Source organism: Chanodichthys erythropterus, chromosome 23 (assembly GCF_024489055.1).
Source record: "Chanodichthys erythropterus isolate Z2021 chromosome 23, ASM2448905v1, whole genome shotgun sequence".
NCBI classification, from domain to species: domain Eukaryota; kingdom Metazoa; phylum Chordata; class Actinopteri; order Cypriniformes; family Xenocyprididae; genus Chanodichthys; species Chanodichthys erythropterus.
In genome coordinates, this window is record NC_090243.1 from 22,525,065 (window position 1) to 22,552,930 (window position 27,866).

General features: G+C 39.1%; 1 protein-coding gene across 4 annotated transcripts in view; it reads right to left on the minus strand.

Moving 5' to 3' along the window:
• The window catches only part of LOC137013567 (lethal(3)malignant brain tumor-like protein 4), a 47,955-nt gene that overhangs the window by 2,942 nt on the left and 17,147 nt on the right, over positions 1 to 27,866 (minus strand). For all 4 annotated transcript variants that reach the window (XM_067377408.1, XM_067377411.1, XM_067377410.1 and 1 more), the window contains 9 exons: positions 26,559 to 26,635; positions 25,555 to 25,640; positions 25,372 to 25,482; positions 25,037 to 25,151; positions 24,622 to 24,733; positions 20,476 to 20,661; positions 18,850 to 18,993; positions 16,515 to 16,588; positions 3,639 to 3,808 (listed from right to left, as the gene is read on the minus strand). In XM_067377408.1, the coding sequence (XP_067233509.1) occupies positions 3,639 to 3,808; positions 16,515 to 16,588; positions 18,850 to 18,993; positions 20,476 to 20,661; positions 24,622 to 24,733; positions 25,037 to 25,151; positions 25,372 to 25,482; positions 25,555 to 25,640; positions 26,559 to 26,635 (1,075 nt within the window). The remainder of the gene's footprint in view (positions 1 to 3,638; positions 3,809 to 16,514; positions 16,589 to 18,849; positions 18,994 to 20,475; positions 20,662 to 24,621; positions 24,734 to 25,036; positions 25,152 to 25,371; positions 25,483 to 25,554; positions 25,641 to 26,558; positions 26,636 to 27,866) is intronic.

The following is a 27,866-nucleotide window of genomic DNA, read 5'->3' on the forward strand; positions in this document are numbered from 1 at the left end:
AATTTAATAAAAAATAAGTTAACAGGCAATTAGGTGACTTACAGTTTAGACTCAGTATTGTCAGTTTTTTCTCTATTTTGCCAATGAAAATAATCATGCATCTCTGAGCAACACAGTTTCAGGTTTATTACTGCGTTTTTGAATGAATCGTTTTAATGAATGACTCGACGACTCACTCTTTTGCTTTGTCCCTGAATGAATCAGACAATCTGAACAAATCATTTAAGTGAATGATTCAATGACTCACACATTAAGACATTGATTTGCCGCCACCTACTGGCGGATTTATTGTAATTTCATTTTAGCTGAGGGATGAAGTTCAAATGCCGTTTTTGTTTTCGATCATGAATCATGATTTTAACAATAGTTCTGGTGTGTTTATAAATAAACTATTAAAAGCGAGATAACACTGTAAATATAACAGAAATAACAGTAGAGCTATCACGCATCTCCGAGCAACATTTTCAGTTTGATAACTGAATGAATCCAAGTTTTTGAATGAATCGTTCTAATGAATGACTCGACAACTCACACTTTTGCTTTGTCCCTGAATGAATCAGCCGATCTGAAAGATTTGTTGAGTGAATGATTCAATGACTCACTCATAAAGACAGATTTTCTGCCACCTACTGGGTGTTTTAGTGTAATTTCATTTTAGCTGAGGGATGAAGTTCAAATGCATTTTTGTTTTCAGTCAATATTTTAACAATAGTTCTGGTTAAAGAGATAGAATGTGTTTATAAATAGACTATTAAGAGCGAAATACGAGATAACACTGTAAATATAATAGAAATAACAGTAGAGCTATCATGTATCTCCGAGCAACAGTTTCAGTTTGATTACTGAATGAATCCGAGTTTTTGAATGAATGGTTGGAGTGAATGATTCAATGACTCACTAGTTAAGACATTGATTTGCCGCCAACTACTGGTGGTTTTAGTGTCATTTCATTTTATGAAATTCAATGCTGTTCTTTTCGGTCATGATCGTAAGAACAGTTCTGCTTAAAGAGATAGAATGCATTTATAAATAAACTATTAAGTGCGAAATGTGAGATAACATTGTAAATATGACGGACATAAAGTCATTGCAGTCGCATTGCATGCAATGTTTTCATCTGTCTTTCGTTGAAACAGGCCTCTCTGAAGAACATTGCTGATGTGCTTCATGATATTGAGTTTCCAGCCCATTTGAACCAAAACCCCTTACCGCACAATCACAAGAAAAGCGTCTCTGGAGCCGCGCCGGACTTTAATTAAACAGACAAACTCCATTTATTATAAAACAACACCGAGTGCCAAGATACAACAGATCGACCTTCTGCAGTCCTCTCAGCTAATATGCAGAACATCGCATTGATTTCCCAGCAAAAACAACTACATCATAATGCTTTCTTTCAGCATGTTGCTATGCAGTTGATTGTATTACAGTTATTCAAATGCTGCCGTCAGACATTAATAAGCCTTGCGTATTTTTAATGTCTCAGCAGCATTCAGGCCTGTTGGTTCCTGGTAATGAAGACACATGTGCGTCTCTAATGAACCGCAGTACTGGCCGCAGATTAAGATTCAATCCTGCGGGGACAGCAGAAGCATCGTTACTGTACGGCTGCATGTTTGGACTCTTTATTACCATCACACTCTTATAAAAGGCTTCAAATGAATGCCTAGGATCCATTCGGCTTTCATAGGAACAGAACAAGAACTCCTGGCAGGATCCATTAGATGTTCTGTCCGCTGCCAAATGATTTTGCGGTGTTTAGGTCACATCCATTTAGAGCGCTTGTGTTTGTCTGATATGCTAATGCTTTCCCGCAGTTAAAAGAGCTCAAAATATGCAGTGAATTGATCAAAAGTGACAGTAAAGCAGTTATATTGTTACTTTTGAACATTCTATTCATCAAAGAATCCTGAGAAATAAAATGTATCATAAATGTATCAGAGTACAGGATCATGTGACACTGAAGACTGGAGTAATGATGCTGAAAATTCAGCTTTGATCAAAGGAATAAATTACACTTTACTATATATTCACATAGAAAACAGCTGATTTACACTGGAATAATATTTCACATTTTTGATCAAATAAATGCAGCGTTGGTGAGCAGAAGAGACTTCCGTCACGAAATCTCTGGACAGTAGCTTAAGGTAACGATAAAGCCAACAGACAAAGCCCTGCTTTAACGAGTGACATTATCAATCAGATCTCACACGCTATCCCACAATCCCTCGGTGCAACAGCAGCCTGTTTACCGGCGGGTCCTTGAGGGCCGTGCGGCTGATATTTACACAGCCTGTAGTTCAACACGCACGTTGTGTGTTTATGTCTGCGCTCTGTTCATCCTCACAGCCCGGGGTCAGAGTTTCAGCCGCACCTGGTTACCATGACAACCACCCCATCATGTGCCCGGCGGCATGAAGAGGCTCGATTTCACCTCTGCAACCCAACATTACCATGACAAACAGCCTGAAACTACTGCACAGTGACAGCCTGTAAACCTCTGAAAGCGTTTATACTCGGTCAGCCGATCTCACGACCTCCAGTCCTGCGCTCCCATTGGTTGATTCCACGTCATTTGCATAAAATCTCTTCAAGTGTGACAGCCGCAGCTCATGAAGCCAGTAAATCAACTCAGAATGATTTCTGACAGATTTTACGCTACAAATCGCTGTCAGTATAGAGAATTACTGTGGCGATGGCTGATATTATAAATCTACACTGTTGTATGAATATTGCATTTTGTATAAACACAGATGCAAAGATGGATGACTTTCTTGGAAATGTAATAATTGAGATTATACGGTTCGAACAGTAACAAATAAACCATGATATGACCTGCATTCAGACACTAACACTGACTGTCAGCAATTTATTCACATTTATGCGTGTAGAGACTGACACAACAAAAGCAATTTGTCAGTTCACTAAAATACATAGCGATACTAAACTGGAAAGTTCCTGCTAAAACTGCACAAAATCACTGAACTTTTGAGAAATAAAAGCACAAGCGAAATCAAACTAATGTGGCATCATTTCGAACGAAATCAAGCCAAAACAAAGTTCGAACTTCCTGGAAATGTTCACTCCAGCTGCTAAACTACCATTGGTCCATGTTGTAATGACATAATAGGTGGGTGTGGCTCTGAGGCTCCGCCTTTGAGATGTAAATCTTCTCTGGGTTAATTTCTTCTGTTCAGTCCATCAAGGTCAGATGTGAGTAAAAACATGAACGTGAAGCTGTAATTTCAATTAAAAGCGACACTGACACTGGTTTTCATGTTTAATAATGTAAAGCTGCTGCTTTAAAGCAATCTATTGTATAAATAAACGTGATGTGATTGCTTAATTTACAGTGTTTGCTGGTGCAAACATTTACACATCGCTACGATCAGATCTTTCTGAACTGCTGTTTTCTCACTGCTGTCGTGATTATTTTGTTACTGAGAGGAAAGTGCGCAGCACATATTTACATATTCACCTAATCGTGGACGAAGTCAGGATGTTATTATATGGGTGCAAAACTTATGAAAAGTTATTTTTCATTCTTCGATTATGAGTACATTGGGGCTTTAAATGATCTCCTGAATGAGACAGAGACGCAAAACTCCTGACAGGACATGATATACGGTGTTTCTTACCTCCTCTACGGTCCAGTGTGCGACGCGACTGGCCTGGACGCCGGCCACCCCGGGCAAGAGCTTACAGTGCTGCTCCCAACACAGCGGCAGGTCGCGGCTCGGATGAGCCGACATGGCGGACAGGAAGACGGACTGATGCAGGGCCTGCTGGAGACTGTCCATGTTCCGCTCTGAGAAAACACACATCAGGCATTTACAGTGGGAAAAACAGGACCGTTTGGATCTGCTGAACAAAACACAAGGACTTAAAGGGATAGTTCACCCAAAAGTGAAAATTTACAAACATGCATGACGTTCTTTCGTATTTTAAAAAATGTTGGGAACCAAACAGTTTGGCTTCCATTGTACATTCTTTTAACAAAAAGCAAAAGATTTATTATAGCTTGTCAAATTTGCCCCTATTTGCCCCAAATTTGCCGTTTTTGTGGGCGTCCCTTTAAATGCAAATGAGCAAAAGAGGGCGGAGCTTTAACAGCTCAACAACAACAAAGCTGGAGAATCTCACGCAGCCAAAATGAGGAAAGTGTTCAGCCTTACATTGTTCAAACCGGAGTCGACACTGATGGAGAGACTCAGGAAGAAGTTACAACTTTTAGACGTTTCTGAATGGTTAGTGGATAAATTGATGTAGTTGCTGTGGAGTTGATTCAACTCATCCACTAGCATGTGCCGTCATGTTCATCTTTTGTGTTGAATTGACCCTCGTTTGGCGTAAAATGACGACATTTACAAAAACAACTCTTCCTCTTCTCTATAGCAGCCCAACATGGCCCCGCCCCCTTTGTTCTCAGGGGCGGGGTTTATGTAAATTTTAGGGTTTGTGATGTCACAACCCAGGAAGAAGCTCGTCATAGTCCCTACCAGCCGTTTGTTGTACTCCTTAAACAGAGAATTCGGATAAAACCTCCTTTTGCTAAAACACCCTGTGAAACCTTTTTCCATTCGTCACACATTAAAATCAGTATATGGATAAACGTCTGCAGCTTGTGTTTTGGGTCATTTGACTCTAAAGGTCATTTCTACATTCAAAAATAAACAAATTCTGTTTGATTATGGAGTTCAGAAGCACTTTCATGTTTAATGACACAGATTCAGCATGTTTATTTCTCGCAGTCAGTGATTCTGTGCACACAAACATGGACTCTCAGCAGCGTCTCGCTCAAATGTTCCTGGCAGCGTTTAAGACGCCCGTGAGGGTTTAGCAGAACGCTGCCCTTTCACGCTCCGCAGAGGACGATCTGACCGGCTCCTAAGAGACCAAAAGAGCTGCTAAACGGACGGCAGATCCAGAATCCTGGAGAAATATGTGAATACTATACTAAACAATCAACACAAAAGGCAATTAAGATGACAATGAAATTTCAGTCGCCATTAGTGTTTTAAATCTTGCATTTGTATTTTTTGGCCTCCTTTGAGTGTTTTACAAATAAAGGAATGAAGGAACGAATGGCAACAGAACCATCACCTGATATCATCACTGCAAATCAATAAATCTCGTGATGATGTTTTCTGAAATAACTCGTACGAGGACGTCATCACTGCGTTTGTCTTGACATTCACTCGGATCCGCACTGCCACCTGTGTCCCGCTACACAAGCCGTTGCCACGGCGATTGTCACACTGCATCGTCGTCTGAGCAACTGTTTGCAATCTGTTGTGTCACATGATCAGGTGAGATCGGGTCTGGAGACGAGGACGCGAGCGGACGGCGTCGGGAAGGATTAAAGTCTCGCAGTGCTCGATTCGCCACAGGACACAAAAGAGCAGCACTCTCACACACACTCTCACACTCACACTCACACACATACACACACACACACACACACACACACACACACACACAAACATACAAGACTGAGCTCAAAAAAAGAAAAAAAGTGTCTGATCCATCAGAAATGATGCTTTGAAAAAGACAACTAAAACAATCTCTCAACAACATGTCCAGGTTACATTACATCACAAGATGAAGATGATGATGATGATGCTTCCTAATCAACGTAGCAAATAAACTTGGCAGTGTATATTACAAATATTGTTTGCTCCTTGACGAATTGCTTCCGTTCCTCTCTTGTGAGTCACTTTGGATTTCTGTTAAATGTATCAATGTAAATGAAAAAACTAAAAGCAGAGGAAGGATTATTTTCATGACAAACATTTTTTAAATTCTCATGCAAAATAAATCTCACTAATGTAAAGCAGGTGGAAGTTTGAGTTCAATAATGATTCTGTTTGATTGAACATTTTTAATTGATTTATCTAGTTTTGTATAATAGATAACCCATCTAAAATCATCACTGAATAATGATCCGCAATAGATTATCTATAATAAATTTATGTTTTAACTTAAATTTGCAAAAAAATAAAGGCTGGTTAAATTCTAATATGATGTAGACTCTTAGAAAAAAGGTTTGTTTAAAATTCGAACTAAATTTCTCTTTATGCCAAAAAAGACATCATAATACTTTCATGTTTAATGGATTATTTCAGTTTTTCTAGTGATAAAGTATGTTTACAAGGTATTTAATTCATGCAACTTAATTAAAATAGAAAATTAACTAGAACAAAATGAATTAATCCATAAAATTTAATCCATAAAAATCCAAAAAAGGTTCTATATATGAAGAACATGACCCATATAGAACCTATATAGATCCGTTTCTTCTAAGAGTGTGTAAATATTAAATGCAATTGACATTAAAATACATATATTCACATAAATAAATACATAAATCTAAAGTAAAATAAACCGACTTTTTGTATACAAACTGTATTAAAAAACGGAACACTAAACGTCTGCGTTTGACAGCGATGTTCACAGCGAGACCTCAAACACTGAGAAATCATCATTCCCCGTCAGTTTCTCCCTCACATCCGTCCGTCTCACACCTCAGGGAAGCTGTCTAACTGTCTCAGAAAGAGACGGTCCTGCAGTGAGACGCTCTGATCGCTCTGATCGAGGAACCTTCAAATCCCAAAGCCGGAAGTTTAAGCTACTGTTCAACCAGGAATAGCTGCACACTGCGACATTTCCACAAGAACATCATGATAGTGAATGATCTAGACATGCATCTTCCTTCAGCAGTATTATTACATCACAACCCATCTCAAACCCACTCGGAAAACATGTGATCATCACATATCCACCTTATTTTTAATGTAAGAGCGTGCATTAGGAACTTGAATGTGTTTGGCTATCACTCTCAGTCACGTCCAGTTATTTCTGCTGTAAAAATAAAATATGACTTAAAAAGTCAAAATAAGCAGAATAATGTCAGCCAGCGGCTCATTATTACTAAAAACCCTTCAATAGGCAATAAAGCATGTTTGTTTTGAGATAATGACCATCAGCACATCACTCCTCATGTATGTTCAGCTAAAATGATGATCTGGGAGGAAAGTTTATTTATTCGAGACACCTTTAGCATCATTAAACATGACAGTGTGAGAACGAAAGATGCTTTCTGCTCTTCAGCGTCGGGAGGCAAACAGAAGCGTTTCCCCCGCTGAAGGGCCGCGGTGTTTAACGCCGAGCTGGAATCTCATTATAGAGACCCGGCGAGCGAAAGCGTTTTCATCCTCACATCACAAAACACTACAGACACTCATTATTTCACTTGACAAATAAAAGCTTCTTCTCCAATGCCGAGTAGCCTCTAAAGGCAGCGCTTAAGGTCACAGGAAGCTCAGCGTGTCACTTCCTGTCAGAGAAGTGTCTTGTGCTCGTGTCAGTGAAGGAGATCAAATGAGGCCGATACGGGCGGCTGAAAGTAAATCAATGGCAGCTTCAGTCATTAGATGAGTGACCTTCACACTTAATGTCACAAATACTCGTTTAAAAACCTTCGAGAACGTTTGGTGTCGAGCTGAGGAAACACCCCAGATAAACAACTCTCTCTCGCTGACGCCACTGAGGTTAATGACGCTGTTAAATCACACTCCAGGGTTAAAGGTCTACGTTCCTTCAGCTACAGACGTGATATGCTGAAAACCGACTGAATCCTCTACTGCTCCAGTATTTTGGTCATCGTAAGTTTTAAGGCATGTTTGCAGCTGTCTATGATCTAGTGAGGCAGAACACGAGGGTTTGAGACGCAACCGTATACTGCACACACTCAACAGCATCATGGACAGAGACAGACACACAGGTTCAAACACTGATAAGCAGCATGTTTGGCCATCATCACCATCATCATCATCATTTCCAGCATCACCATCATTCAATTCAATTCAATTCACATTTGTTTGTAAAGTGCTTTCATGATACATATCGTTTCAAAGCAGCTTTAGAGAGAATGCATGTCATTACAATTTAGAGAATGCAGTTAGCAAATCATGTAATAATTTTGGCAATTAATTTACAATCACTGTTAGCAGTGTAATTGAAGGTAGAAGCAATGAGATCCTGGAAATAATGAATTGCATATTAACAATAATTAGGATGTATAGAAATATCTTGCACATGATCCATGTTCTCTAAGACAGCGCGCGATCAAGCGATCGGTTCTCCTTGCGCCTGAATGGTCAAATGCACAAAGAGTTGTCAAAATGTCCATCGTGTGGAGTATCTCATGTAAATACTGTCGGTTATGGCTTAAGTGGACGTAAACAGGTGGGTGAAAACAGGATATGTGTCAGGATATTACATACATGGATTCGGTCTTAAAGGGAGAGTAGTCTAATTAAATATTTGTCTGTCATTAATGTTAATAAAACAACAAAATATGTTAAATGAATATATAGTGAAATAAAATTTTTCATATCATGGTTATATATAATGCCCACTCGTCCATATTCCACCATGAGAAATCTGGTCACTGGGTTGTTTTTACAGTGTTATGCTATAAACATTTGTTCTGTAATATCCGTTTAGCACTTTAATAACTACGCCCTTTGAAGGTTATTGGGCATTGTGAAATTTGTGCTTTAAGTTTGTGACAAGCACATAAAAATTATGACTTTTTTTATTGGAGTAATAATGAAGAAGCTGTCCTGCATTCATTTGTCTCACTGTGATGTGCTTGGAAACTGCAACATCACAAAAAAAGAAAAGAAAAAAGAAATTAATAAATATAGGCATCGGTATCGGTATAGTACCAGAAAAAAAAAGTATTGGTGCTTGTATTCGGTCCTTAAAAATGGTATTGTGCATCCCTAATCATCATCATCACCAGTATCCCCACCATCATCACCATCACCATAATCACCATCATCATCACCATCATCACCATCAGTATCATCACCAGTATCACCACCAGTATCATCATCATCATCATCATCATCACCAGTATCACCATCATCATCATCACCACCATCATCACCATCATCATCACCATCATCACCATCATCATCACCAGTATCATCACCAGTATCACCACCAGTATCACCACCAGTATCACCATCACCATAATCACCATCATCATCATCACCAGTATCACCATCATCATCATCACCACCATCATCACCATCACCATCACCATAATCACCATCACCATCATCATCATCACCACCACCATCATCACCATCACCATCATCATCATCACCACCATCATCACCACCAGCATCACCATCACCATAATCACCATCATCATCATCACCATCACCATAATCACCATCATCATCACCAGTATCCCCACCATCATCACCATCACCATCATCATCATCACCACCATCATCACCACCAGCATCACCATCACCATAATCACCATCATCATCATCACCATCACCATAATCACCATCATCATCACCATCACCATAATCACCATCATCATCACCATAATCACCATCATCATCACCATCACCATAATCACCATCATCATCACCATAATCACCATCATCATCACCAGTATCACCATCATCACCATCATCATCACCAGTATCACCAGTATCACCACCAGTATCATCATCATCATCACCAGTATCACCAGTATCACCACCAGTATCACCACCAGTATCACAACCAGTACTGGTGATGATGATGATGATGATACTGGTGGTGATACTGGTGATGATGATACTGGTGGTGATACTGGTGGTGATACTGGTGGTGATACTGGTGGTGATACTGGTGATACTGGTGATGATGATGATGATACTGGTGGTGATACTGGTGATACTGGTGATGATGATGATGATACTGGTGATACTGGTGATGATGATGATGATGATACTGGTGGTGATACTGGTGATGATGATACTGGTGGTGATACTGGTGATGATGATACTGGTGGTGATACTGGTGGTGATACTGGTGGTGATGATGATGGTGATACTGGTGGTGATACTGGTGGTGATACTGGTGGTGATACTGGTGGTGATGATGATGGTGATGATGATGGTGATGATGATGGTGGTGATACTGGTGGTGATGATGATGATACTGGTGGTGATGATGATGGTGATACTGGTGGTGATACTGGTGGTGATGATGATGATGATACTGGTGGTGATACTGGTGGTGATACTGGTGATGATGATGATGATACTGGTGATGATGATACTGGTGGTGATACTGGTGATACTGGTGATGATGATGATGATACTGGTGGTGATACTGGTGATACTGGTGATGATGATGATGATACTGGTGATACTGGTGATGATGATGATGATGATACTGGTGGTGATACTGGTGATGATGATACTGGTGGTGATACTGGTGATGATGATACTGGTGGTGATACTGGTGGTGATACTGGTGGTGATGATGATGGTGATACTGGTGGTGATACTGGTGGTGATACTGGTGGTGATACTGGTGGTGATGATGATGGTGATGATGATGGTGATGATGATGGTGGTGATACTGGTGGTGATGATGATGATACTGGTGGTGATGATGATGGTGATACTGGTGGTGATACTGGTGGTGATGATGATGATGATACTGGTGGTGATACTGGTGGTGATACTGGTGATGATGATGATGATACTGGTGATGATGATACTGGTGGTGATACTGGTGGTGATACTGGTGGTGATACTGGTGGTGATACTGGTGGTGATACTGGTGATACTGGTGATGATGATGATGATACTGGTGGTGATACTGGTGGTGATGATGATGGTGATACTGGTGGTGATACTGGTGGTATCACCATCATCACCACCAGTATCATCATCATCATCACCAGTATCACCAGTATCACCAGTATCACCAGTATCACCACCAGTATCATCATCACCAGTATCACCACCAGTATCATCATCATCATCACCAGTATCATCATCATCATCACCAGTATCACCACCAGTATCATCATCATCATCACCAGTATCATCACCAGTATCATCATCATCACCAGTATCACCACCAGTATCACCACCAGTATCACCACCAGTATCATCATCACCAGTATCACCACCAGTATCACCACCAGTATCACCACCAGTATCATCATCACCAGTATCACCACCAGTATCACCACCAGTATCACCACCAGTATCACCACCAGTATCACCACCAGTATCATCATCATCATCACCAGTATCACCACCAGTATCACCATCATCATCACCAGTATCATCACCAGTATCACCATCATCATCATCACCAGTATCATCATCATCACCAGTATCATCATCATCATCATCACCAGTATCACCATCATCATCATCTAGGGCTGCAGGAGGCGATTGAAGGTGATTCATCTGCGATTATGAACGCGATATTGCGTAGCTTGTCTGCGAACTACGGCTCTGTATATCCATTTGAAAGCAGGTGATGGACATTTACCGCTAATCACAGAACCGGCTTTACTGATGAGACACGCATGACAATCTCATGCGATTAATCATGCAGCCCTATCATCATCATCATCATCATCATCATCACCATCATCATAATCACATCAATCTCAGGCAGCTGAGGTACAGAGCTCAAGAGTTTTTAGAAAAAATAAAGGGAAAAAAGAAACAATGAAATTTTTAAGAAAAAACCCTGAGTATTCGGTCAGATGATTACATTCATTTACAGCGGAGTAAAGTCATTCCTCACTGACACACACGTCTGTGAATGAACAGAAACACCTGCTCTCTGGGAGTGAGGAGAGAGAAGAGCTCATTATTTATCATCTAATGTCTTTTGATGCTCTTGTCAGGAATGATTCATAGACTGAGAGCAGCCAGAGCGTCCCATCAATCAACGGCTCCAGTTTCTGAGCACACGAGAGGAGACGAGAACCTGGAGACTTTGACCTTCAGACGACACCAGAAACCGCTTCACGCGTGTCCGTACAGTCACGCGTCACACGAGCACGACATCAATCAAACCTCACAGATTATTACACCATCATTTCACTATTCAATTCAGATTTTAATCAAGAGCTTTTCAAGCATGAAAAATCACAATGATGGAACAATAAAACATTAGACAGATAGACTGCAGAATCACGACTGCTACTGTAAATATTTAGAGTGAAGATCAGACGTCCCTCGACTCCATCAGATACGGACCATCTGCTCCAAACCCTGGTGAGATCCTCAAGGACACGACGGACAGAAGCAGCCAAAACCAGCCAGTTCACAGATATTACTGAAGAACCTCAGCTGTCATGAACTAACAGTGAACAGTTGTGCTTTTATTAACGTTAAAGATGAACAAATACTATAATCTACTGCTTATTGTTACTTACTGTAACGTGTATGGGACTCAAGATCTGTATTTTGTCTTCTCAAGGAAAACTACTCTTTCTGCATCAGAAAATCATCATCACAGATGATAAACACAACAGATCAGCAGCAGAATCTGCTCGACTTAAGCCTGACCTGAGCTGAAATCAGGTGGCGTCCGTCATACGTAAGAGCACAGATGGATGTTACAGGACAATGTGAATCACGGAGGGAGAGCGGATCATCGGCAGGGTCATGTGATCTGATCTGTCAGTTCTGTGGAGTTTGACACGGTCAGCTCACGAATCACGAGTCGCTGCTGTCAGACTGTCAGTGTTTTCTGGCCCACGCTGAGCTCTGGCTCTAATGAGCGCCGAGAACGACACGTCTGCTTCACTCCTGCTCTAAAAACAGATCCGCTGCTCTTCAGCCGCAAAACAAGACCAGAACCCTCCGAAATCCAGCTTGAGAGACGAGAGCAGCACTGCGACTGAGACCGAAGTGTGTCACGCGCAGCTCTGTCTCACATTTCTGTTACTAAAAAACATTAACCAAATTAAACATTTTATTTCAGCTAGTTGCAAAGGCAAACATTTCTCATACTAATATAACTTGCACTGAAAAAAAAAAATAGAATAATTATATAATTTTATAAATAATAATATTTAGTTATAAAAAAAAATATCACTAAATATGACCAAAAAAAACCCCCAAATCCTAAAACTTTAACTAAAATTTAAATAAAAACAGAAAATATAAAAACTAATTCAAAATACTAATAAAAACTATATAGACCTATTTAAAAAATAAAAATAACCATAACATTATTAAAACAAAATAATTACACTTTTACACTTTAAAAAAATTACCACTGGAAATATATAAAAATAATTCTAAATATTTAAAAACATTTACATAAGACATTTAAAAAAACCTAATAAAATGACAAAAAAAAAATAAAAAAAAAATAAAAAATGCATTTGGAAAATGTAAATATAAAAAAATTCTAATTAAAAATATTTAAAAACAATTATATTAGAAATTTAAAAAAATAACTAATAAAATGACAAAAAAAATACTAAAAAAAATTATTTAAAATGAAAATGTAAATATAAAAATAAATTCTAAAAAAATTTGTTTAATTAAAACATTAAAATATAAAAATCAAAACTACTTAAAAAAAATTCAAATGTATATAGACATACTTAAACTAATAAAATAAAACTAAACAAACAAAAACTTAAAATATAAAAACAAAACTAATTAAAAATGTTTATAGACATGTACTATTAAAATAAAATAATAATAAAAATGACAAAAATACTAATACTTTAATAAAAATGAAAACTGAAAATATAAAAATAAAAAAATAATTAAAATATAAAAAAACGAATGAAAATGACAAAAAACTAAAACAAAATGTATTTAAAATGAAAATGTAAATATAAAAATAAATTCTATATTTAAAATATATATAGACATACTTTAATAAAAAAAACAACATGATTTAAACTTAAAACAAAAACTGAAAATACGAAAATAAAACTAATTAAAAAATTATAGACATGAAAATGTACTAATAAAATACTAATACTAATAAAAATGATGAATAAAAATTTAAATAAAAACTGAAAATATAATTAAAATATTAATAAAAACTAAACATTAAAATAATTTAATATTAATAATATATAAAAATATAATAATGTTAATAAAAACTATAATAGTATCTCAATGATAATAAAATAACACTGTCTCCGTCTAAATGAATCGAATCTCTTGATCTCTCGACACAGACGCAGCGATGATCAAATGACCTGACGGATCTGAGAGCAGGGTGATGGTGTGAAGATGACTCTTCATCGTCTTTCAGACGAGGTTCAGACAGCGACTCGATCGTCTCTAATGAAATCTGAGCATCTGACGACTATCAGATCTATCCCACAAAATCAGCTTCACATGACAACTTAATTGTCTAATGGAGAAGATCTCTGGAGACAAACGAGGAGTGGAGAACCGCTGAGAGCGACAGCGTCTCACGGGGAAACACCGATTACTTCTCTGAAGCCAGAATCAAAACCACCCTCTTTATACTTCAAGTTTAATTCAATGTGTGAGTGAAAATTATTTCCACACCAAAAGTTTCAAAGCACCAGCAGTGAGAATAAACCTGAACAGCTCAAACTGCTCGTCTAGAGAAATCGCTGATTCACCAAACGCCTCCAGAGACTCACGGCAGGTTTCTTCATGAAAATCGCAGCATAATCCTGCAGCGTTCTAAAAATAAGACATTTCGCATCATTTAGGAATACGCTGCAGCTGATTACACTCCAGCGTTTGAGTCCGAACACGACTGAACTGAGATCAGGATAAACTCACAGTTACTCGTCCTTCAAACTGACTGAACAATCAACACGTGTGACACACACACCTGCATTCAGAACACGAGGGTCATGAAACCCCCCTGTTTTAGCCTGGTCGTTCACACCTCTGAGCTGCAAAAACTGTGCTGTTACAAAACTGTACACCGTGCTGGTTCATGTTTGGTGCAGGAGAATGTGTGAAATAAAAACTCTACGTGGCTAGTGTTGTTAAACTCAACGCGGAGCTCCGCGCTGCAACCGATCATATGTGTGTATCATAATAACAGTCGTATTTTTCATGTGTTCATATTCAAACTCCAGTTCTGACCGCATCATGTGCAAAATACAAACAACACTCATGTGCTGCTGTGCTGAGGGAAACAGCCTACGGCTCGCGTGTTTGAACGCAGAGGAGAATGAGCCGCACTTTTGTGACATTTGAATTCTCCGCTGTAATGCGATCTCACGCGAACATATTTTCCATTTGTGCTGGTAGATCACAGCAAAACAATCCACATGCACCCCAACCTCTGCTCTGGTCGCGTCGCAGGAAAACACATTATGTTGCATTGAGGAAACGAACACCAACGAATCACAAGAGACCGAGGCGAGAGAAGTGATGCTTCCTCATGCATAATGCTGCAATTATAATCTTATGCATACTACTGCGCATGATTGGATTAAATCAGCTTTATGTCATGAATATATGTTGAGAATCGCTCAAAACGGTCTACGTCAGCATGTTCGACCAGCCCATACTTCGGCCGAAAGCACACGATGACGTCAGATTTTGTGACGTTGCTCCGACTAAGATTTTCAAACCGGAAGACAGAAATCGCTCTGAAAAATGGAAAAAATAACTATTTTTCACTTATGAATAACATTAATGAGTACCTTTAGTGTTTTTGATGTCTATACATATGTGTTTACATCTCAAAATAAGTGTTTCATGACCCTTTAATATCATGTGACTGACACACACTCTCACACACACACACTCACTCACTCACACACTCACTCACACACACACTCACTCACACACACACTCACACACACACTCACTCACTCACACACACACTCACACACACACTCACACACACACACACTCACACACACACTCACACACACACTCACACACACACACACACACTCACACACACACTCACACACACTCACACACACACTCACACACACACACACACTCACACTCACACACACACTCACACACACACACACACTCACACACACACACACACACACACACACTCACACGCACGCACGCCACACACACACACACACACACTCCGTCTCCTGCTGACTGTAATGAAACATTCCGGACTGGAGGGCTCTCGTGTCTCCATGGAAACAATCAGAAAATTATGGCAATCAATGAAACTGCTGTGAAAACGCTGGAAATCATATTCTTAGCCGTGTCCATCAGTCCATCTTAGTCGTGTTCTTAGCAGCATCATCACCTTTAACACGCGTCACATGAGCTCATTCAAAACTAACTCCTAAGGTCCGTGAGCCGGGACTTGAACTCGGGTCGCCCGAAGCACAGCAGTGCGTCATGTCGGCGCTGCCCACGAGGCTATCGGCACAGTCCTGATTACACAAATATATCTGCTTTTTTAAAACCTCAAGCTGCAATCTGATTGGGATCAGTGCACACTAGTTTATATCAGTCCATCTGCATGATTTGGAAAGAAGTCTAACTGTGGTTTTTCTAAGAAAAAAATGTGGTTTAAAATGCGATTAAAAGTACAAAATTCACTAGAACAACATTTACAAACGCTCAAGTTTTTCTACTCAAGAGTGATTGTGATTGTGATTGGCTGAAAGGTGTGACACACTTTAGATATACTGAAGAAACACCAGCAGAATGTGTAAAAACACAAACTCTCACCTGAAATGACACTGTTCACATCAATGTCGTCCTCCTCGTCCTTGATGCGCAGAAACTTCGATGACTGAGAGAGTCTGAATGAGAGAGAGAGACGGATGAGTGACGAGAGATGAGCAAAACTGCTTATTAACAACATCAGATCAGCCATGAAGAATTAGACAAGATTAAGGATCATTTCACCACAGTCAGATGCTTCATCCATATATATCAGATATGACCAAAATCTTAAATTACAATATTTTTTTACACAGTAACAAATAAAAAATAAATTAAATTAAATAATAATAAAAAAATAAATAAATTGAAACTAACATGAAAAAATAAAACAATACATATAAATTAATTATAAGATAAATAAATGAGCCAACTTTAAGGTGCATGCAATATATATATATATATATATATATATATATATATATATATATATATATATATATATATATATATATATATATATATATATATATATATATATATATATATATATATATATAAAAATATAAAAGCAAAAAAAAACTGGAAAAATATAAAAATAAAAAATGAATACAAATACAAAATTAACTGGAAAAGCTAAATTTAAGATGCATGCAAAATAAAATATACATATAAAAAGATATAAATAAAAATTTCAAAATAAATAAAAAGTAAATAAACAAGCAAAATTTAAGATGCATGCCAAAAAAAAAAAAAATATATATATAAAATAAACTATATAAAAATTAAAATAAATATATATATATATATATATATATATATATATATATATATATATATATATATATATATATATATATATATATATATATATAAAATAATTAGCAAAATTTAAGGTGCAAGCAGAATATAAATGACAAAAATAGTTAAAAAATTAAAAAATAAAAATCACACAGAAAATGAATAAAAATAAGTAAATAAAATCTTCTAAATATCACATAAACACAGTTTAATACTTTAGTTTTTGCGCACAGATTTCCTCCTACTGTATCTCTGTTATTACAGTAACCTGTGGTTCAGACAGCAGATCTCTACAGTAACCCATGTAGATCTGATCGTTCGCTCTGAATACCCATCTGATCAGCGGTGAGACCCGACATCTGATCATTCTCCCAGCAGGACCAGTGTCTTTCAAATCAAGCTTTTACAAAAAACGTCCCCAAGCTGTAGGAAGTGTATTAAAAGTGTAATGAAAGCTTTAAACGATCCTGCTGTAGAAACACAGAGGATTGATCTGAAATCTCCTCTGGCACCGACAGCAATAAACGCTTCATCTGTTCCAGCTCACAGCGCTGCTTTAAACCAGACTGTTAATGACGCTTTCAAACTCACACACGCATAGCTGCGCTTCAACCCATATATTTCTATGCAAATTTTGGGATATTGCATAAAAAGCGCTGGATGGAAACACCATAAATTCTAAAAATGCACATAAAAAAAAATTGAGGCAGATCATTTTTTCCTGATAAGAAGGATGGAAACACATTTTTTTGTAAAATTACCCTTAAAAACTCATGTGACTTTGCCTTAGCAGAGGCTGTGATTGGATAACTGGACTAACCAGCGGACCAATCACATCGCAGCATTTCAAATGTTGGTTTGGTGGTTCTGAAACGTCCGAGTCAAAGTCTTTCATCAGAATGATTTGGTTTAATTCCTCCAGAAGCGCCTCACACGATTGCGTTCCCGAACACCAGCATCCGAACGCAAGATCACATGACAGCGTTTATTGTGTTTCGAGACCAACTCATTCATGATGGAGGACAAAGAGCCCGATTGAAGAAACTCACACTTGTATTACTGATATTTTGCACCAGTTTCCCAGGAAGTGATGATTTTGTTCTCTCGAACACATGAGATAAAAAACACTGCCTTATTTGCAAATGTTTTTGATTTTGAGCATAACTTAAATTCACAACTTTGGATGGAAACATGCATAATGAGAACAAAAACACAAACAGACAGTCTGACTCCAAACGCCGGAGAGACTGAACACAAGCGTCTCTCTTTTATCTCTTAACGTTAAAAGCCTCCCAAACATTCTGCAATTAAGAGTAAACGAAACATGAATGATTAATGGCTGGAAACGGATAAAGAAACTCTCTCTGATGAGGTAAAAACACCAAAACAGAACTTCAACTCAACAGACTGCTGTTCAAATCTCTCATTTACGATAAACAGAGACACTGATAAAGAGGAAGTTTGCAGAGCTTTTTCATGCTCAAACAGCAACACTAAAGAAACATGAAGATGTGAAACACATCCCAGGTGCTCTTTAAGGGCTGACACCTGCAGCACTGATTAATAATCATATGTCAGGGGTTAATAGTTCGGTCATCACCTGCTGGGCAAGCGTCCTCTCTTCCCGAGGGGCGACAGCGGCTTCGCTCCCGGAGTCAAAGGCTCTTCCTTCAGCTCTCTCTTCACCACCGCCGGCCGCCCGCGCAGACGAGGAGCGCCACCTTCATACGCCGCCATCTCCACCCTGAGAGAGACGCTCAATCAGTGCACATGAACAGACTTTAAGTCTTTAAATTCACCATGAAATCAAAATGTGTGTCCCTTTAAATGCAAATGAGCAAAAGAGGGCGGAGCTTTAACAGCTCAACAACAACAAAGCTGGAGAATCTCACGCAGCCAAAATGAGGAAAGTGTTCAGCCTTACATTGTTCAAACCGGAGTCGACACTGATGGAGAGACTCAGGAAGAAGTTACAACTTTTAGACGTTTCTGAATGGTTAGTGGATAAATTGATGTAGTTGCTGTGGAGTTGATTCAACTCATCCACTAGCATGTGCCGTCATGTTCATCTTTTGTGTTGAATTGACCCTCGTTTGTGAAGCAGTCCGGCGTAAAATGACGGCATTTACAAAAACAACTCTTCCTCTTCTCTAAAGCAGCCCAACATGGCCCCGCCCCCTTTGTTGCGTGTTCTCAGGGGCGGGGTTTATGTAAATTTTAGGGTTTGTGATGTCACAACCCGGGAAGAAGCTCGTTGTCGTCCCTACCAGCCTTAAAAAGTGATTTCTGTAAAAGAAAATATCTCTCTTTGCATTGAACTTTGAGCGTCGTAACTCTGCAGATGTTGTTTATGATCAAACAGCAAGAAAAGAAAACAAAAAGCATGTAACAAAATTAATATTAAAATGAAAACTGTATAAATATATAAAACTCATTTAAAATAGTCATAAATAATAATATGTAAACTCGTGAGTCGGACTGTGATTTATTGACGTCTCTACATTAAGCAGCAGATGTTTGTTCGCTGCTTTTCTGCACTCGGCCGGATTCGTCTCTTGGCAGCAGACGGGTTTGTCACGACTCCAAACCTCTGAACAAATCAGCGCTCTGCGATTTTTGCCTCTTTCAAAAGTCTACACAGAATTAGCAGTGTAACACGTCTGTTTATTGACTGAACTGAAGCACTGCTGCTTTCAAAATTAAACCTGGAGCTGCTGACGCACTTTATTGTGGATGAAAAACACTCGGGGCCGCAGCGTTTGACAGGAATCCTCTCACAGCTCTGGACGGACGCCACAGCATAGCTCTCACTGCGCACAGATAATGCAGTTTCTCTCTCTCTCTCGGTCAGAGAATCTGCAGCGATGAGTCGACGCTTCACTGTACGGATGTGAGGACACACTAGAGACGAAAGCTGTTCTGAGGCCAAAAATCAGCCCTGATGCGCCGTTTGACTCGTTTCCATCCACTGAGTGACAATTAAATGATGTTTCATGTGCTCAGAAAACTCAATGCTTCATTTGCACATACTATTTTCAATTATTGTATAAACATGTCAAACAGTCGCATGATTAACTCAGTTGTCAAAAATGTAGTAACTCTGATCAGATTGATCAAATATTGAGTGAAGAAGTGGATATTGTTCACTGCAGAAAGGGAACGCTGAGTGCACTAGTTGTGCAGAGAACATTCTGGATTGTAGATGATCATCTGGTTATTCACAAACCTGTTCTCCACTTGGCTGATCTCAACCTTCCCATCCTCCTCCTCCTCCTCTTCATCTGGACACAGGCGTTTGGTCTTCTGCACAAAGTGCACGGGGACGAAGGTGATCTGCTTCTCTCCTCCGAGCCGGTCGGGCAGCACCACTTCTTTCTTCATGTTCATGTCAGAATACGGGCATCCGAAGGCACTGAGAGAGACGGAGAGAGAGGATAGATAGACATGATTCCACTGTAGAACTTTTCTGATGATGCGTTTAGTGGCACAAGGGCGGGGCAACCTGTCACTCACATGAGATCCACCAATAGCAAATCACAACCAATCAATTCCCCAGACAAAATCAAGCCCCGCCCTACATTTGTTCTTGTTCCTGAAGCCGCGACACAATAGAGAAGACGAGCGCAACTTCCATTTAATGCCGACTTTAACATCTCACATGAATCAAGGTTATTATCGTTAACTAAAACTATTAAAAACATTTTTATTAGCTTATTGAAATAATGCTGAAATAAAATATAATATAAACAAAAATTAGAAATGTTGCCTTGGCAGCAAACTGAAATGAGTTAAAATATAGCTGCGAGCAGCAAATATTGGGGTTCACGCTCTTTAAGGCCTTTAAGCACGTGCGTAAAAAGGTATAATGTTTTAATTAATTCATTCATTCATTTAATTTGTGATTAATTTACCATAGGAAATATATGGTTCATAAAGCTTTTTAACAGTTAAAAACCTAGGACTAGTTCGCCAAAGTTGTTTTTTTAAAATAATCTCCAATATTTAATGTTTCGATGGACAGCGGCGTTCCTAGAGACAAAGCTGCTCAGAATGAGAAGTTCTACTATGCGCGATACATGATACTTTACACACGTGAAAACCATGAAGGCGCCCCCTGGTGGCCGATTTCTTTCAAATTTCTCACAGGCCTCTAGGGTCGTGAGTCAAACAGGCCCAGCCAGTTTCGTTATGATCAGCCTGCGTTAGTCTTGTCTGAGAGCTGCTCGCCAATTTTCATGTTGATCGGACTAACGGTGAAGTAGTTATAGCCATTTTTAATTTTTTTTCCAGTTACAGCGCCACCAAGTGACCAGTTGCCATATCCTTTTTCACGTGACCACAGAATGAGCTCTTACATAGGTGTACCAAGTTTGGTGAAATTATCTCTTTCCGTTCACGAGTTTTAGCCATTTTAGTAAAAATGGCTCCGCCCACTTCAAACGTTCTGGCGGCCCTTAGTGACCGTGAATCGAAATTTAAACTTTTTTTTGATAATTATTGACAATCAGACTCTAGAGAATCTTGCTGCACTGGTTTGGTTCCGATCAGGTCAAAAACATCGGGCTAGTTCACAAAAGTAGGTTTTTCGAAAATTCCAAAATACCTGAAATTTTCGCCTTTGCGATTAAGACTTACGGTTTGGTCTGATCACTTTTAGGAGAAAATGCTGATCCTTGGAAATTTTACCAATTACAATAGTTTCAGAGCTACACACTTAAACATCTAATCACTAAAATTACTAACCAAGTTTAAAAACCTTAAAACATGTTTTATACAATAAATACATATGTTATGAACAAAAATATTGATGCTAATGAATTAGAGTTGCTGATGGGACATTTTTAATTTCCGGCATCCATCCCTCTCACAGCTGCCAGACACCGATCCTCCTCTCAGAGTGAGGAAAAACACCTGAAACTAAAGGAACCGTGAGCGCTGGGACACAAACACTCGGTTCTGCTTCATAAACATTGAAGGAAACTCACTGCGTCTTTTCTGAGGTGAAGCGGAAACTTGTTTAAGAGCAGCAGGAGATTCTCAGGTCACATTCAGCGTATGGATCTAAGAATAGAAATCCGCTCACTGCTCTGCGAGAAACCACGTTACACTCAAAAACACTTCACTGCTTGTGTGATTTATAAAAATAACACAAATGGACTGCACTGAAAAAGAACGACCAGTACATCTTGCACTTAATATATTATAATATTATTTATTTATTCATTGCAGCATGAGCTCAAAGTCAGCGTGCCAAACATTCATCCGGCCAAAACACAGTAACACATAATGAGTTCATCGATAATAAAGATTGAATTAAGAAACTCCAGTAGATGAGGCAGTAGAAGATTATGAAGTTCCTTTGATTACTCATTATAATATGCATGTTAAATTATGTATCCATTGCAATATATTTCAGCTCACATAGCTCTTGTTTACTGTAATAATGGCTTTGGGCGTCTCATATAAACAGTGTGAGCGTCAAACTCATTTAACTCAAGAGGATGTTTATTAAAGTGATGCAAACCACAGCCTAATAATACTGCAACGTTCTGCTTAAACTGCTAGTTTTGAGATAAACTGTATGCAAATACATGCAAATAAGATGTAAATGAGGTTTTAATGAAACCCAGTTCAAAATTACATTTCTAAGCAGAGAGGATTTTGCTGAAGCGCTGCTTTAAAATGGTTCCTTTCTTATGCTGTCTGTGTAATCAGAAGTGGCTTTCTAAAAAAAGACAGTATCCTTTCACTATATGTGCACAATTGATTCACCGGTGATTATATGGCTGGGAAAGGTGAGCTACAGGAATAGCAGCACTGCTGATTGCATCCCAGACGCTCCGGGCAGAATGTGCAGGAGAGATCGGACGGTCCGTTATATTCTGTGCGCTCTATTCCGCATCCCGCCTGAGCTCGTTTAGCGCTCGTTTACGGCTCATTTGTGAGCAGATGCTACTGAGAGACACACAAGTTTAGTTCTTGTCTTAAAGATAACACTTTCTGTGTATCTTTGGGTAAGTTTTCCTCATCCTCAGATCTGATTATTAGTGGGGTACCTCAGGGCTCTGTACTGGGCCCGCTTCATTTTAACCCATTTTGGCCCACCGGCAACTATAGTTGCTGGTGTGCAAATGACTTATAAGTACATATATTATGGGGAAATGGGGTATACTGTGTTTAATGGGTTAATAAATCAAAAGTTATTGGTCTTGTTTAGTGCCTTTTGCTTTCATAATATTTTATATTGATATATATTGTTATTTGTTTTTGTTGTTGTTATATGTGACCCTGGACTGCAAAACCAGTCAGAAGGATATTTTGAAATTGAGATTTATACATCATCTGAAAGGTGAATATATATAAGCTTTCCATTGATGTATGGTTTGTTAGGATAGGACATTTGGCCAAGACTCAACTATTTGAAAATCTGGAATCTTAAGGTGCAAAAAAATCAAAATATTGAGAAAATCGTCTTTAAAGTTGTCCAAATGGAGTCCTTAACAATGTATATTCATTCACAAAAAGAATTTTTTATATATTTATGGTAGAAAATGTACAAAATATCTTCATGGAACATGATCTTTACTTAATATCCTAATGATTTTTGTCATAAAAAAAAAAAATCTATAATTTTGACCCATACAATGTATTGTTGGCTATAGTTACAAATATACCCATGGACATAAAAAAAGTGTCAATTTTAAGATCCAGTTCAAGATTTTGTTGTTTGTTTTTAAAGCTCTTAATGAACAAGCTCCATCTTATCTTAAAGACCATCTTATCTCCTACAGTATACATCTAATAGACTTTTAGGATCTTGCCATTTTTAAAATTACGCTGAAAACGAATCTTTACTCCCAGGCATTTTAATATATTTTTTTAATGTATTTTTTCTTACAACAGCACTAAACTCTGAACAGATTAGATCAAAACCCCGAGAACACATTGAGCTCTGGCACATGGCAGCAGGTTTAACAGGAGAAATGAAGGATTTGTTCCAGCCATGACTTTCATCAGAGAGAACAGAGGCATGCTGGGATTGAGACAGACAGCCTGTTGGCTGAGAGTCTCAGCAGATGCGTTTGTCTCTGAACAGAGTCCAGGAGAAACCAGTCCTCACAAACACCGAGATCACAGACAATAACACAATCGTACTCGCCTTGAGTAAAGCTTTAGTTCACCCAAAAATGAATATTCTGCCTTCCTGTAGCTCTCTAACAGTAGATCATAGTGCTTGCAACGGCACAAGGTTCGATTCCCAGGAAATGCATGAACTGATAAAGTATATAGCTTGAAAGCAATGTAAGTCGCAGAACGAGAGTGAGTAAATGTTGATTTGCATGACTGTTTTGGGTGTCAGTGAGCGTCTCACCTGTGGTGTCCGGTGTATTTCGCTCCTTTGATGTGTCCGATGCCCCTGCAGCCCGGAGTCGGACACACGCCCTGCGTCACGGAGCTCTTCACGTCTGAAAGCCCTGCATATGCTTCAAAACAACAACACACATGCTCAAAACACACAATGAATGATGTTTTACAGAGTTATTCTAGTAACCAGCAGCTATTTCAGTTCCTCACACACACACACGATAATAATAACGCTTCATATATCATACTAAACACAGTAAAACTTCACATCTCTCAGGTCAGCCGAGTAATTCATCATGTGATCTATCTGTGTGGCATAATGGGAACAGACTCACACACACACTGTGTGAGTGCATTAGCTGAACCAATCTAAACAAGCCTGATTTCAGCTAAAGCACAAGAGTGTGTAACTAGTAACTCACCGAGCGGCGGTTCTAGCGGGTGACCCGTCCTGGAGCACCAGCCCACCGGATGAAGATCTGGCAGGTCTGAATCCACCCAGAAATCAAACTTCTCATGCCAGCCGTCAAAATGCACCTAAGGAAGAGAGAGATCCTTATTCCACCAACCACCAGCACAATAAAGAGTTTCTCTTAAACCTTATTTAGTTTCAACAAAGAAACAAGTAGATAATATGAAAGTAATAAATATAGAGATTGTTTGAGGTCAAATTAATACTTTTATTCATCAAGGACGCGTTAAACTGATTAAAAGTTTCATAAATCAACACATATCTGACACCAGTGATCTTCCTCACTTTGACTCTGTAGTCTTCGGTGTCGGTGATGGTGGCCACGCGGATCAGCATCGGGTTCCGTCTGTCCACCGCCTCCAACTTCATGTGCAGCTGGAAGCCGTGTACCGGTCTCTACGGGAACACGACAGTGGTCAGAACGCAGTCACAACTCTTCAATCACACGGTTATGGAACAGGTTCTCACCACACAGAAGGCTTGACTCGGAGCAGCAGACGCGCCTGTATCTTCCATGTAATCCTCCCAGATGAAGTGCTCTGGATTGGGGTGTCCTAAAAGACAAATACTCACAAATCACACCTGTAGTGACACCTAATGGCGGACCTATATTACATCTTGTGAAAGGGGCATTATAAGTCTCTGGTGTCTCCAGAATGTGTGTGTGAAGTTTCAGCTCAAAATCCCCCACAGATCATTTATTATAGCTTGTCAAATTTGCCTCTATTTGGTTTTTGTGTGTGTCCCTTTAAATGCAAATGAGCCGCTGCTCCCGCCCCCTTTCCAGAAGAGGGCGGAGCTTTAACAGCTCAGCAACAACAAAGCTGGAGAATCTCACGCAGCCAAAATGAGGAAAGTGTTCAGCCTTACATTGTTCAAACCGGAGTCGACACTGATGGAGAGACTCAGGAAGAAGTTACAACTTTTAGACGTTTCTGAATGGTTAGTGGATAAATTGATGTAGTTGCTGTGGAGTTGATTCAACTCATCCACTAGCATGTGCCGTCATGTTCATCTTTTGTGTTGAATTGACCCTCCTATGGCGTAAAATGACGGCATGTCAACAACAACTCTTCCTCTTCTCTAAAGCAGCCCAACATGGCCCCGCCCCCTTTGTTGTGTGTTGTCGGGGGCGGGGTTTATGTACATTTTATGGTTTGTGATGTCACAACCCACGAAGCTCGTTGTAGTCCCTACCAGCCTTAAAAAGCGATTTCTGTAATTTATTGCATGTGCCGTCATGTTCATCTATTGTGTAAATCCAGCGTTGAAGCCCCTCCTTCTGAAAAGCACAATGTGCTCTGATTGGTCGGCTGAAGCAGTGATGTCCCGCCCCTTAACCATAACCGCCAGTTTCAACTCATTACTAACTCAACCAGGCCCCGCCCCTTAATTCTGCATATGAATTATTTAAATGAGGAATATTGTGTCACACCCATCCTCTAGGGGTCACTGTAGGGGTTGATACCCACCCTGAGGTGCAGTGAGCGGCCGGCCGTGATCCTGACACCAGCCCACCGGGTGAATATGAGGGCTGCTCGCGTCACACCTGAGGAAATAAAACATTATCCATCACTGAGGAGCAACATCACCTTCTGCAGTGCAACCAATAATGCGAGGCGTGTGTGAAAACAGAGGCTTTGCTTCTTGTTTCACGGATATAAGAAGACAAACAATACATTAAATCATCCTGAATGGTCTTGGCTCAATGTGCAGCATCTGTGTCAGAGCTTCTCCTGCTGGATACAGACAGTAATAACACACAGAACAGACTCCATGTTGTTTCTGCACTAATCCATTTATAGCGGCTCTGAACGGACGCGTCTCTCTGTGTGGGATGAACTCTAATTTTACCTCCTCTTCCTCTCCAGGGCTTTTCATGAGCAAATCCCAGCAGTATTGTGGTGCATTATATAAAACACAGACGTGCATCACTGGACTGGAATCAATCAGTCATTATAAACACACGTTACATAAGCAGAAGTGCATATTAATGTGTTTCTACACTAATACATTCACAACCTCCAGTAAACATCCACAGAACATCAGAGACGCTTTAATTAATCGTCTGTACATCAAACCTGCACCTCCTATGAATAATCATCATTATGCAAATTATTTATTTCTACCATGATCTGCATTCTTTCATCTCTTCCCTTCTTATAATGTATTGAATGTTAATTTTCATTAGGGTTTTTGCATATTCAGCCCTGTTCGGCCACTTTTCATATCGTTAATGTATATTAATATTTCACACAAATAACAAATAACTAAATAATAAATAACAAAATAAAGAATATTACAAAAAGTATAGTTATGGTTATGCGATGAAAATCAATCTATCAATCTATCAATCTATCAATCTATTAATCTATCAATCTATCAATCTATCATCCATCCGTCCATCCAAACATCCATCTATCCATCCATCCAAATGTCCATCTATCCAAACAAACATCCAAACAAACAAAACATCCAAACATCCAAACAAACATCCATCCAAACATCCATCCAAACATCCATCCATCCAAACATCCATCCATTCAAACATCCATCCATTCAAACATCCATCTATCCATCCATCCAAATGTCCATCTATCCAAACAAACATCCAAACAAACATCCAAACAAACATCCAAACAAACATCCAAACAAACATCCAAACAAACATCCATCCAAACATCCATCCAAACATCCATCCATCCATCCATTCAAACATCCATCCATCCATTCAAACATCCATCCATTCAAACATCCAAACATCCATTCAAACATCCATT